This window comes from Rhinatrema bivittatum, chromosome 1 (assembly GCF_901001135.1).
Source record: "Rhinatrema bivittatum chromosome 1, aRhiBiv1.1, whole genome shotgun sequence".
Classification (NCBI taxonomy): Eukaryota; Metazoa; Chordata; class Amphibia; order Gymnophiona; family Rhinatrematidae; genus Rhinatrema; species Rhinatrema bivittatum.
Genome location: NC_042615.1, coordinates 290,310,475 through 290,324,177, shown reverse-complemented (window position 1 = coordinate 290,324,177; position 13,703 = coordinate 290,310,475). Strand labels below are relative to the sequence as shown.

Below are 13,703 nucleotides of genomic sequence, written 5' to 3'. Positions count from 1 at the left end.
AAGAGCAATTTTCAGTGCGATACCAAGAGGAGGCACTAAAGACACAAAATCAATCAGGACATATTCCAAAAATTAATTTCAAGTATGGCTATTTGAGCATGACTAGGGTCCTTTGTTTTCAGTTTAAACCAATTTTTACCCATAAATTCCTGGATTTTTCCAAAGCTGACAAATCGGTTTAAACTAATATTCACCCTATTTTTAGCCTAATTAAAAAGCTGCTCTAGAGCTGCAGATGCAGCATTTCAAGACCTCCAGCCACAGTTGGAAGCCAGGGTGGGACAAAGCACAGGCTGTGTTTCAAGTCTCACCCCCCCATTGAAAACATTAACCCCTACAATGCTGCCAATGCCGTGTTTCAAGTCCACCTCTTCACCCCCCAAGCAGCCAAAGTACCTTCTGTCTAGTGCTGCAAATGCATTTGAAACGGGCCCTGACTGTAAGAACATAGAATATGCTATACTGGGACAGACCAAATGGTCCATAAAGCCCAGTATCCTGTCTCCAACAGTGGTCAATCCAAGTCACAAGTATCTGGCAATAGATCCCATACTACTAATGCCAGCAACAAGCAGGGGCTATTCCTTATTGATTAACTGCAGTTTATGGACTTCTCCAGAAACTTATCAAAACCTTTTTTTAAACCCAGCTAAAGTAGCTGCCTTAACCACATGCTGTGGCAACAAATTCCAGAGCTTAATTGTGCGTTGAATGAAAAATCATTTTCTTTGATTTGTTTTAAATGTACTACTTGCTAACTCCACCAGAAGCGCTTTCTGGCCCTGGACAAAAGTAGAAGTGCAGTGCTGCAGAGCACAGGAATAAGCATGCTGCTGAAGGAGGGAGAAAAAACCTGGAGCCACTACCACCAGTAAGGATGAATGATGTTGCAGTGCAGGGAAATGGGTGGGAAAGAGATTCTTGGCATGGAATGAAGGTAGAGATGTTGTTGAGTAGATGGGTGGGAGAATCTGCTTATTATTATTTTATGGTTCTGGCTTCTGTCCACCAAAATAAACTCCAATATTTACCCATAATAATAATGTATCATTTTTTTCAACTGATTTTCTCCTGTTTTTGTTCTTGTCATAATAAACCTTGATAAATTCCCAGGAAAATAAACAATAGTAAAAAACAAAAATGAAGGTCCCCAAGCATGACTGACAGTGATCAACACACAAACATTTTAGCAATTCATCTTTGGCAACTTTACAGGATGACCATATTCACTAAATTCGGTACTATCTAAATCCAGTGTAACTATGCTGTTTCTTCACTGACCTGTTGAAAGTAGCATACCTCTCGAAAGCTAGTCTCAGATATATGAAGTTACTCCAATACAAAGGTATTGCCTACAACTTGTTTGCTGATCCTTATTTTCTATGTATCCAAATGGACCGCAATCACAATATTTGCACTAAATTCTGGAAAATAATTTTCCCATTTAGTGTTGATGCTTTACATAATGATTTTCCCAAAACAAATTCCTGAATATAGTTCTATTTCAATTATATTTAAATAAATCATGCTACTAATGGAGTGAATCATTCCAAGTGGTGCAATGGCGAAAAAATGTACTACTCTTGGGGTGCTGAAGGTTTAGGGCACGGGTCCCCAAACTGTCCAAAGAAAGGTCATACACAGCATTTGAAATCACCAAGAAGGCTGGGAGGTAGGGGGAAGAGCATATTTGAGCCAAGATTACTGGAGGGTATGGCATGTAGTAATATTATTTCTATATTTCTCTGAAGTTGTCAACCCTGTCTCCCCACTTCATCTGTACTCTGAGATGTAGAATGTATATGCATGTCGAGCACTCCTTCCTCCCCTTCCTCTTCTCATTCATTCTGCTCTTGCTTCTCTCACTGTCTCTTCCCTCCTTCTCTTACTCTCCCCTCCCCTTCTTTTGCTTCCTTCCAATTCTCCTTCTTACTCCTTCCTTTGCCATCCTTCCTTGCCCTTCTCATTCACTTTCCTCCCTCCTTCTTTCCCTTTCCTCCCACCCATCTCTCCTCCTTTCCCTTTCCTCTGATTCTCTCTCAAACAAATTTCCCATAACACTTTCACCTCACTTCTCCCCATCCTCTGCTCCTTTTCTCTGTCTTCTCTTCCCTCTGGCTCTCCTCCCTACTCTCATTCACCTCACTATAGGTTCTGCTTGGTCTTCTGCTAGCCTCTGTGCAGAAGCAGGGGGTCCAGTGGTCTCTTTTCCGCTTACGAGGCCTGGGAAACCTCGCCAGCATTTCTATTGATGCGCGTCCTCTTCTGCTTCCACTGGCGAGGCCTGGGAAACACCACCGGCCTGTGCCGCCACGCGTGGGGGCAAAAATATTACTTCCTCCATGGGCTGCAGTCAGTTGCTGGAAGCAAAATTTAAGGTGGGCTAAAAAAAACCATGCTTTGTGGGGCGCAGTTAGGACCTTGAGCCTCACAGCATACTCTGAGGCAGATATGTACCTTTACAACTGAGTCTTGCAATGTATTATTCCCTTCAAGTGACAATGCTACACGCACACAGAAAGAATTCAGCCATTACAGCCACATTGATCATAAAGAAACCTGGATTTTTGCAGGCTGCGAGACCTTTTATTCAACCCATCTAAGATTTATCAAAAAATGATAACTTATATGAGTTCATGAGCCCATCTAAAGCAGGGACCTATGTGGTCATGAAAGCTCAGGCACCTCATAATTGATCATTCTTCTGTGGGTCCATGAAACAGTATCACAACCTACAAAATATCCAATGGAAAAGAACAAATGTGATGCTAAGGTAAATCTGCTACAGTGAGATAAGTGAAAATTTTATAAACTCTCTACATCTGTTTTGGCTTGTAAATTAAGATGGCAGCGAAACATCCTAATAAGTCTGTATTTTAAAACTTAAATATCCAGCAACATTTCATTGTTTAACGAAGGTGTTTAAGTTTCCCTATTCAGACCCCAATTTGATAATTCTTCTGAAACAAGAGCTTTTTTTCTCACAGCAATTTAAATTTCTGCATAATAAGCTGTTTCCTGTGCTGAAAGTACTTAATGACTTTGTTTTAGAGTCTCTTTGCACCCCTTGGCTCTGCCCTTGATGCTACTTTTCAGCTAATGGGTGCTATTCAAAAACGTTTGAGAAGTAAACTGCTGGGCAGAAATGTGGTTCTGTTTGTTTGACCACTATTCTGCATTCCAAACAGATTTTCCTAGTGCATGATTGCTGGCAGGGAAAGGAAACAGCAGATCCTGCTGCACCCTGGGGGAATAGAAGCTTTACCTTGATGTGCTTCCTGCCCGGCAGGGGTTCTGTGCTCATGATCTTCACAATCACTCCACTGATGAACTGTGGTCCCATTGTGAGAGCCTTTTCATTGTTGGCGGCTAATGTGAAAAGGAAAAAGAAAGCAATGAAAATGTACCTGAAACTTTCCTGTGATACACAAAACTACCATAAAATAACTTAGACCAACACTGTAAGAGTGACTGGGCATTTTTTTTTATGGACAAAAGCTGCACAATTGTGGCACTGCTATCTTAAGCTATGAGGCAGATATTACTAGGGCTATGGGTGCAGTTTAGACAGCTGCAGCACTGCAAAGTTGCATGGTACCCACAACAGCTACCTCAGATGCTCGGCCTTAAAGGCAACTTTCAAGCCACCCAAAGAGGCAGCACCAGTGTCCAATGGCTGCTAGGTTTTTCTGCTAAAACCAATTAAAAAAAGATCAGTAGTATGGGTTCAACAACTACTGTTTAATAATATACAAACCCACTACCTCCTTATTTCATATCAAATTGTACTGCCGTGGTCACCCATTTTTTTTATATAAACATTTTTTAAAGTGAAATGTGGTGGTTTCATATAATGTTTAAGTGGGAACTATCCAGGTTACCCCGTCATTTCTAGAGTTTATGATTATAGAAATGACGGGGTAACCTGGATGGTTCCCGCTTAAACATTATGGGGCAGATTTTAAAACCTGCGCGTGGGCGCAGATTTGTTCGTGCAACCTGGCGCGAACAAATCTACGCCCGATTTTATAACATGCGCGTGCAGCCGCGCGCATGTTATAAAATCCAGGGTCGGTGTGCGCAAGGGGTGCACAATTATGCAACTTGCGCGTAACGAGCCACGCAGCCTGCCTCCGTTCCCCTCCGCCCCCCCCCCCCCCCCCCCGCACCTTCCCCTCCCCCCAGCCCTACCTAGAACCCCCCCCTTACCTTTGTGGAAGAAGTTACACATGCCGGCTGAAGGCCGGCCCGAGATCCTGGGCACAGCAGCAAAAGGCTCAGGCCCCGCCCCCCCCACCTCTTTTTGCAAGCCCCGGGACATACGTGCATCCCGGGGCTTGTGCGCACCACCGAGCCTATGCAAGATAGGTGCGCGCAGGGGTAGGTTTTCGGGGGTTGCACACGTAACCCTTTGAAAATCTACCGCTTTATGAAACCACATTTCACTTTAAAAAATTTTTATATTAAAAAAAAAAAAAAAAAAAAGGGTGACCACGGCAGTAGAATTTGATATGAAACAAGTAATAGGTTTTTCTGCTAAGCAGCAGGAGCAGTCTGACGCAGCTCATCTCTTCATTCTCCCAAAGTTAAGCTCCTAAATCCTTTGAAAATTGACCTCCAAGTGTTCATATTTTACACTGTAAATCTAATGCGGCCTGGCTAGAGTGCCAAGACTTGAATGTTATGATGAGGATCTGAAAATAGAGGATGTGCCTTCCATCCATTAGCATGCTCAACTTTTGCTGGTCTAAGGGCAGTCTCTTCCAAGGCATATGGTTCAGCACCATTCAATGGCCAGCGGGAGGCCACCAAAGTAACGTTTCCCTTCCTTCCTGGACCTGAGTATGCCACATCTGTGATGGGAAAAGATCCCTCCAAGCCTCAGTGGATGGGGGAAATAAACCTGGCTCCCCCTGCACCTTGGCAAGCCCAACATTTTTTTATTACAGTTTAATGGTTTATAGTCATAATAATGATCAATAGCAAGAACACTTTCTTGTGGATAAGAAACTTTGGATAAGACCTTCACCTCTTCTGGTGAAGGTCTCTTCTGAGGGCCTTCAGGGCCTCTACTGAGACATATCTTATGCATGTATTTAATTTGTTCTGTAGTCTGCTTGTCCATTAAAAATATGCTCACATACAGCAAATAGCAAAAGTCAAGTTTACTTAGACAAAAACCTTCCTCACTCCAAAAATACTAGATCATCTTCAGCTTTATAGAGGTGTTTTACTTATTTTGAGATTTTTTTTTAAAATTTTAAACCATGTGGCTACATTTTAGCATACAGATGCTATATTTATATAACAATTTTTGACGATGAGCGCACCTTTCCCATTCTTCAGGTTGGATAGGTTTTGCGCACACGCCTCTGTGTCCAGTGGTTCTGCAGGCTCCTGTTTCAAAGGGGCTAATGCTTTCTTTAGAGAGGCCATGCTAGCTTTCTGCAATGCTAAGTACTCCATCTTCAGTTCCATCCACTCGTTCCTACATGGAAGAAAGAAAGAAAACCCACACCAACAGAATTATTCTTTAAAACAACCAATGCTCAGGGAAGCAATTGCAGAAGTTAGATTAGTGCTGGGGATGCTTTGGAGATATTAGTCACAGCCAAAAGGAAAGATTTTCTATCATTACTCATCAGTAATATCCACTGGCTGGCTTAATAATGCATGGGTACTGAGATCCTAAATGAGTGGCAGTCTGTGCCTTCCAACCAGATGGCTGTTTCAGAAGGCAGCAGAAGGGAAATAAAAGTGGGAAAAACTCAGGGCGAAGTTGTGAATGAAGACTTATGGTGCCATAGTCCTAGTAGGGGCCAGTTCAGACTGAGCTGGAAGTACAAAAGAGCAAGAAGAAACTGGGGAGGTAAATATAGAAAAAGATTTCACAGGGGTTGACAGCTACAGCAGTACAGGGAGGAGCATCCAGGTTGACTAGGTGAGCCAAATGATTCTTATCTGCAGACATCTAGTATTTTACTATGTATTTATTTAAAGAAGCAAGTGTAGAAACAATCTTAAAAGTTAAAGATAAATCACCAGATTGTTAAAAGGAGCTATATCAAATATGGGAAACTCAATTCAACTTAAAACAGTAGGCAGTACTAATATTTCCTTTAGAAGATTCAACTGGCAATTAGGATAAAATTAAGTTGCTTACTAGTAACAGGTGTTCTCTGAAGCCAGGAGAATCCCAGTTATTGTGGATTGGTTGATGTCACCTAGTTGTGTAACTTGGTGATTCACCCTGTCTTCTGAGAAACAAATTATTAAGATTTCCCTTTTTAGTTGTAATTTTTATTTCATCTTTTTCAGTTGTTCAAAGCTTCCTATTGTCACCTAAGGTTGCGAACAGTCTCTTATATAAAGGGAAAAACTATAATTTGATACTAAAATAGTGAAGTTACTTAGCTGCAATGGTGGTTCTCTAAGGAACAGCAGAACATCAGTCCTCACATTTGGGTTACATCATCAGATGAAGCTGTTAGGATTCTGTTAGAATAGTTGGTAAGTGGCCCTGGGTCGAAGTGAGAGGTGGTACTGCCCACAGGGAGGAGCCCCGTGAGGCTCACTGTTGGGAGGCAAGGTCCCAGCTGATGTCAGACATAGAGACAGTCAGAGTCTTTATTAAAGAGATAGAAGCACTACCTGAGGAGTAGGGAATGCCAGAGAGGAGGTCTCACAGACCCAGGGGCACAGGGTCGGTGAAATGGGGAATGCCCAAAGGAATACATCCGTAGAGTTGGTAATAGTCCGCAGAGTGGAGTACACCAGTGAGGTCCTCAGTAGAGATGGTAGTGGCCCGCGGAGCGGGGTACACCAGTGAAGTCCGCAGCAGAGATGATAGTGGTCCACAGGGCGGAGTGCACAGATGAGGTCCTAGTAGAGATAGTAATGGCCCGCGGAGCGGGGTACACTGGTGAGGATCTATGTTAGAGATGGTAGCAGTCCGCAGAGCAGGGTGCGCCAGTGAGGTTCTCGGTAGAGTTGGTGAAGGCCCGCAGAGCGAGTGCATCCGAAGGGTACCTCCGTAGAGATGGTAATGGTCTGCAGTGCGGGGTACACTGGGGAGGTCCTTGGTAGAGTAGGAAGTGGTCCGCAGAGTGGAGTACTCACAAAAGTGTAGTGTTGGTTCCAGGGAAGCCCCGGGGAACAGAGCAGGCAAGGTCCCAGGCATTAGGCCCTCCAATGAGCAGATAGCCAGGATGAGGAGAGGGCTGCCGAGGAGCGGGTACCCGAGACGTCCACAGAGGTAGACAGGAACTGGAACACAGGGTCCTCAGGAAGCGAGGTGGATATGGCAAGGACAGTCCATAGGCAGGGCCAGCTGGTTTAATTACCCGAGAGTCATGACGTCATCCGGAGGGGACACCACCGAGGTTCCCGCCTTGACGTGGATAAGGCTGGCCCGTGCACACCTAGGAGGTCCTGATGGCAAGATGGCGGTCGGCGGCGTCTGTGCTGTCCCGGGAGTCCTGGGAGCGGTAGGCAGGTTGTCAGCAGCTGACGGAGGCTGCCAATCTCCTCCACAGAGACAGGGAAGCAAAGAAGGAGGTGAGCAAGAGCGGTCACAGCCATCTGCGACTGATGGGCGTAACAGAAGCCTGGCATGGAACCTTTGATTTCAAAGCTTCTAAAAATTTTGAGCATGCCCTACTGGGCATGTGCAGTCCTAGCCACCTCATGGCCTCTCAGTCAATAATAAAGTTAAGACTCATAGAAACCAACTCTAAGGGGAAGCAAGAGGGTTTTGTAAGTACTGACATCCTTCTGTCCATTGGAAAACCACCATTACAGTTAAGTAACTTCACTTCCTCCAAGGACAAGGAGGATCACCGCCACTTGCAGCCCCACATGGCTCGCGCCCCCTAATGGGGGGGGAGGGGCAGCACAACTGGGGGGGGGGGGTCGGACATAAGGCAGAAGGTGCCTAGTGCGCCTAATCCCCTTGCACAAAGGGAAAACCTAAACAGTGCCAAAGGCACTAGTTTTGGCTGGTGACTCACATTATCTGTTTTTCCTTTTTTTCTGTGGCAGTCTGACCAATAGCAGGCCCTAGGTGCGACTGGAGTTGGGTTCTACACTTAAAAGAACCCAAGTCAGACTGTTTAAAATTCAGTTTTTCATCAGGAACCCCTGCCAAAACAGGGGTGCACTGTGAATGATTGGAGAAAATCTCACTTCAGCGCTTTGAATCAGATGCAGTCAGAGCTCCAGCACAGTGAGCTTTGATATGCCCCAGTAGATCCAGGTCCTCCTGGGTGAGAGAAAGGGCACAATTCATTAACCAAGGGAAAGAGAGCTCTTGGCTTTGTCATTACAGGTTTTTTAGTGTCAAGAAGAAAACCTGGGTAGACTACCTTGGGCTTTAGCGCCCTCCAAATGGAAGGCTGTGTATTTCCTTGATAAACACAATCTTGCTACTGTAATTCATGCATTAATCACCTGCCCACTTGATTACTGCAATTCCCTATACAACAACATTTTACAATATAGTGCAAAGTGCCTCCAGCTCCCACAAATTACTACCAAGAGAATTTTGATAGGTGCAACAGCAACTGATGATATCAAGCCTATTCTATATCAATTTCACTGGCTTCCAGTAGAAAGCGGGATAAAATGTAAAACTCTCTGTGTCTTCAAATGCTTGAATAAACAGGCCCCTGAATACTTCTCCCAACTTCTCGCCCCTTACACATCCTCAAGGAAACAGCGATCTGTGGAAATGTCCTGCATAACTTCCCACACTTTCAGCTGTTATGCACTAAAAATTTGGAACAATGTACCACTAACACTGCACTTGCAGCTATGCTACCTTAAGTTCAGGAGAGAAGTTAAGTCATAGCTTTTCAGGCCTTCCTCTAACACCCACATCTTCAGCCCAACTACATGAACTCCTGACCAGGGAGTGTGTTATACACAAGGACACAAGTGGGTCTCGAAACTACTCACACATATGTTTTCTATGCTGAATCCCAATGTTATGCTAATTGCAAGTTCTGATTCAGTTGTATGCAGTTACAATGCCTCTGTTCATTTAAGTTTATTGTAATTCGCCTTGAGACCAACTTTGGGAAAAGGCAGAATATCAAATATTCATAAATAAATAAATAAATAAATAGTATGCACACTGCTCCATAGGGTGAGTAATTCTTAAATAGCTGGGGGGGGGAGTGCTAAAGTCTTTGGGTACCAATTACTCGCAGACTTTATCCTAACTTTCAAAGCAGGCTTGTTTGAAAATGTACGTGTCATTCCCAGTACATACATACATATACATGCAGAAAGTTACACATTCTGCAAGGACTTTTACATGCATACTTCCAAAAATCAAAAGTGTGTACATACTAGGGATGTGAATCGTGTCCTCGATCGTCTTAATGATCGATTTCGGCTGGGAGGGGGAGGGAATCGTATTGTTGCCGTTTGGGGGGGTAAAATATCGTGAAAAATCGTGAAAAATCGTTAAAAAATCGAAAAATCGAAAAATCGAAAAACCGGCACATTAAAACCCCCTAAAACCCACCCCCGACCCTTTAAATTAAATCCCCCACCCTCCCGAACCCCCCCCCAAATAACCCTCGCTGAACGACCTCCTGCAGTCGATCTCCTGCCGGCGCCATTTTCCGTACGAAAACGATTCGCGGCGGGAAATCACTCCCTGACCCCCGCTGGACCTCCAGGAACTTTTGGCCAGCTTGTGGGGGGCCTCCTGACCCCCACGAGACTTGCCAAAAGTCCAGCGGGGGTCCGGAAGGACCTCCTGCCGTCCAATCTTTTTCGTCTATGGCCGCCGCCATTTTTCGGCGCCATTTTGGAAAATGGCGCCGGCCGAAGACGACAAGATGCAGGAGCAGGAGCCCGTTCCGGACCGCTGCCGTTCCGGACCGCCGCTGGACCCGCAGGTTATTTAAGTTATTTGGGGGGGGTTCGGGAGGGTGGGGGATTTAATTTAAAGGGTCGGGGGTGGGTTTTAGGGGGTTTTAGTGTGCCGGCTCACGATTCTAACGATTTATAACGATAAATTGTTAGAATCTGTATTGTATTGTGTTCCATAACGGTTTAAGACGATATTAAAATTATCGGACGATAATTTTAATCGTCCTAAAACGATTCACATCCCTAGTACATACATGTTTTCTCTGCCTCGACTGCACTTCCCCCCACCAACAGAATGCCTTTTCTTAGTGTGGGGAAAAGTACACATGAAATGGGGTATAATGCATACTTTAATTTATAACTTCCTGAATGATTTTCAAAGTGCCAAATATGCATATAAAACAGGATTTTATGAACAGAAATTGCTTTGAAATATCAATCCCAAAGTTTGAACTTTTAGTCACATTTTGGAGGAGGCATTACCAGGGATGTGATTAAAAAATAACACATGCAGATTGTATTTGCAGATTTTATTTGCAGATCTGTGTTATTTTGGGTTGAAAATCTACCTACACAAAAAGCAAGTATAAAAATTTGAAGATTTGTACCCATGGCATGTTTCAAAGGGAAAGTCTGTGGGTAAAAAAAAACCCCTGCAGACTTTGTTCCAAAGTGGACAGACTGAACATTGCTCCCAAATTGACTTACCTTGGCTCCCACTGAATTTCACAAGCAGGATTTGAGATCATGTCTCCTGAGCTGCCAGCACATTTACAGTACTGCATCAATTACAAATTGTACTGCCCTGTTGCTACTAATAAAATATTTTAAGCTGCTCCTCTGGTAAAAACAAAATTTGGAAAAAATATTTTGGTTTATAAAATGAGAATATTAAAAAAATCTGAATTTTCAATAGCAAGTCTTTTTGTTAATGCTGTTATATACATAGAACTATATTCAAATTTCTTTAAATGTGTTGCAGATATACAGCACAATTTTTTAAACCTTCCAACAGAATCTTTCCTTGGGCTGCTATGGAAAACTAGGAGCCTCGCCTATAAAGCCACAAACAACATCCATGAGGCTTGAATCTAATAGATTCATGCAGTGTGTGATGTAATATGAAATATCATAGCTGGGCCTCTTATTTTCTGCTGCAGCTGATTTCTAGGCACATTGCTGGAGATTCTGCAGCAAGTCTGCACATGTATAAATTGATATTATGATCCATTCCTTAGCGTGCACAAAAAAAGCTAGATTTTACTAAAAATTCTTTAAAGTTTAAATTTTTCCTGAAAATGTTTTTAGCTATATTTCTAAGAACAACAATTTCATGCTACTTCTCCTTCAATTTGTCACATAAGTTCTTATGTTACTAAAGGGTTTTCCCCAGTTTTTGTCTTAGAAAAAAACCCCTTAGTACATCGGACTCAATGTTTGAATGGAGTGCTTTCCAACACTATCATTCAACTCAATAACACCAAAGTTATTACAAGATTTTTTTCTCTTCATTGGTGACCAAAATGTTTTTCAAAACAGTAGTACAAGTCAAACTTGACTGCTCACACCATTATTTCTCTTAACCACATGCATATTTTGTAAGGGGTAAAAAAAATCCAACTATTCTGAGCTAGTGTGCATGTTTGCATGGCTGTTTGGTAGAAAAGGAGGATAGAATTTAAGACTTCAACAGGAATGTTTATTTTTTCATACACTTTGAACTATGTAACTGACAATGAACTTTAATGATAAGCTAACCCAGCTAAACTCTGGTCACTGTTACTATTAGCCTATTTTCTGGTTAGCAATAATTGATAAAAAAAACAAACCAGAATTAATTAAACCATCTACAAACTTCTGAGGTAACAAGGGCTTGTTACTGTTTGCATACATCCTAATAACTCTAAAATGCAAAGTAAGGACCCAGCATGGCAGTAATGGAGGTATGTGCATATATTTAATATGCAGATACTTCAGTCAACAGTCAGAGCCTTGTTTGATAGTAGCACAATACCTACAGTACCACCAGGAGAACAACTCATTGTTCACCTAATCTGCAGCATCAAACAACCTGATAGAGGAGGATATTTTTTGGCTAATGACTTTAGTTGCTAATACTTGACAACTTTATACCTCAGGAAAAAAGGAGCAGGAGTCCATGCAGCCCCACCCATATCACTCATTCTTTCAGTACAAATACATTAAAATAACAAAAGAACCACCCAAGGCTTCCTTGAGATAAAATGAAACATCTGAGGTGATTCAGGGTATAAAGAGACCCAGAGACACTGTGATTCTAGATACCTGAAGAGAAAGAGAAGGCCATGAAGAGACAGGCAAGTGCATGGGTACATTATATGCAGAATGGCTCCTTTTATTTCTATTTGTCTAGGTCAGGAGCCTTTATTTTAATATAACCTGTTTTCATTTCTATGTGCACCATTTGTGATTTGCCTAGCATGGGTCAACTGATATAGACGAATGATAAATATTTTAATAAATAAATATGCTTTTGTTAATGCACAGTGCAGTTCACCTTAGAGTTATAAAACATTGTAGAAGATACTTTTGTTGCTGGGAAAAGTGACTTACTAGCAGAGGTTTTGGGTTATGCCCATTTGAGAAACTGAGCAGTAAGCTGTGTACCATAAATTTTAATAGTTGTTAATGTCAGGAAAAAAAAGTGTTCAGCTTCCACTACAGTGAGTAAAGGAAGAAGAACCAAAACTGTATTTGGGTTTCATTTACCTCAGACTTCTAAGGAGAACATTATTTAAGTTATTGAAATACACTAATACATTTTTTGCAGTAAACTTTATTCAGAATACTATCTTGATGTGACAATATACTAGAAGAAAACAGATTGTTGTGACCAATTTCACTTTAACATGGAAGTGGTTTCTGTGTGTTTAAAAAGTAAGTGCTTCTATGTTTTAGTGTAAGTGTATCTTATGCATGTGTTTTAACAACAAAATTACTGTCATTTAACTACAGAACCAATAGTAAGAAAGAGTACTATAAGAACAATAAATTTAAAACACTTAATTGCAGTATTACTTTGAACTAGGAAAGGAAATATTAAGTGGACTAATTTCAATATATCTTTTCTCAATTGGCAAGAAAGGAAAAAAGTATTAAAGAAGGGCCCAAGTAGGTATATGATGCTTTCATTCAATAGCTTTTTTGCCCTTTGCTCCTTCCCTCTTCTAGGCAACATGCTTGAATGATTCCAGAAACCCTCACCAAGCCAAAGGCTGCAGGGGGCATCCTCTTAGGTACATTATCAGTGACACTTATTAGCTAGTGATGGAAGTTGCCTATTTCCTGCCTCTCCCCCCCCCCCAACACGCTATGTTCGTGGCATGGCAGATCCAACCAGGTCTGATGAATCTAGATCTTCCACACGGCAATGTTGTGGCCTGGGACATAGCACCAGTTCACATGAGGGTTCTTCTTTATTTAAGATTTGGTGACACATTTGTTAACACTTGCAATGTGAAATCCTATACATTTTAGTTTGGTATTTAACCCTTTATAGCTAAACCATTGAGACATGGAACTAGGATGTATTTTCTATACTGTGTTGGTACATATAGCCACACAAATGCACAAGTGAACTATATAAACAATGTTATACTTTTAGCAATCCACTGATTTTTTCATTTGCTTCCACTTTGTAAGAAAAAGCAACTTATGTACAGATATCCATCTTAAATAGGTCATTTATGCATCTGTGACAAGTGGGGTAATACCTTGTCCAAAGATGTCACTTTAAAATTATTATAATCTTATTACTGTAGTAACACCCGCAGATCATGCAG

The 13,703-nt window shown here is 42.1% G+C and overlaps 1 protein-coding gene across 3 annotated transcripts in view; it reads right to left on the bottom strand.

Annotated features, from left to right (window-relative positions):
* Window positions 1–13,703, bottom strand: part of LARP7 (La ribonucleoprotein domain family member 7) — a 230,746-nt gene that overhangs the window by 40,665 nt on the left and 176,378 nt on the right. For all 3 annotated transcript variants that reach the window (XM_029596294.1, XM_029596283.1, XM_029596304.1), the window contains 2 exons: window positions 5,331–5,488; window positions 3,266–3,369 (listed from right to left, as the gene is read on the bottom strand). In XM_029596294.1, coding sequence (XP_029452154.1) covers window positions 3,266–3,369; window positions 5,331–5,488 — 262 coding nt within the window. The remainder of the gene's footprint in view (window positions 1–3,265; window positions 3,370–5,330; window positions 5,489–13,703) is intronic.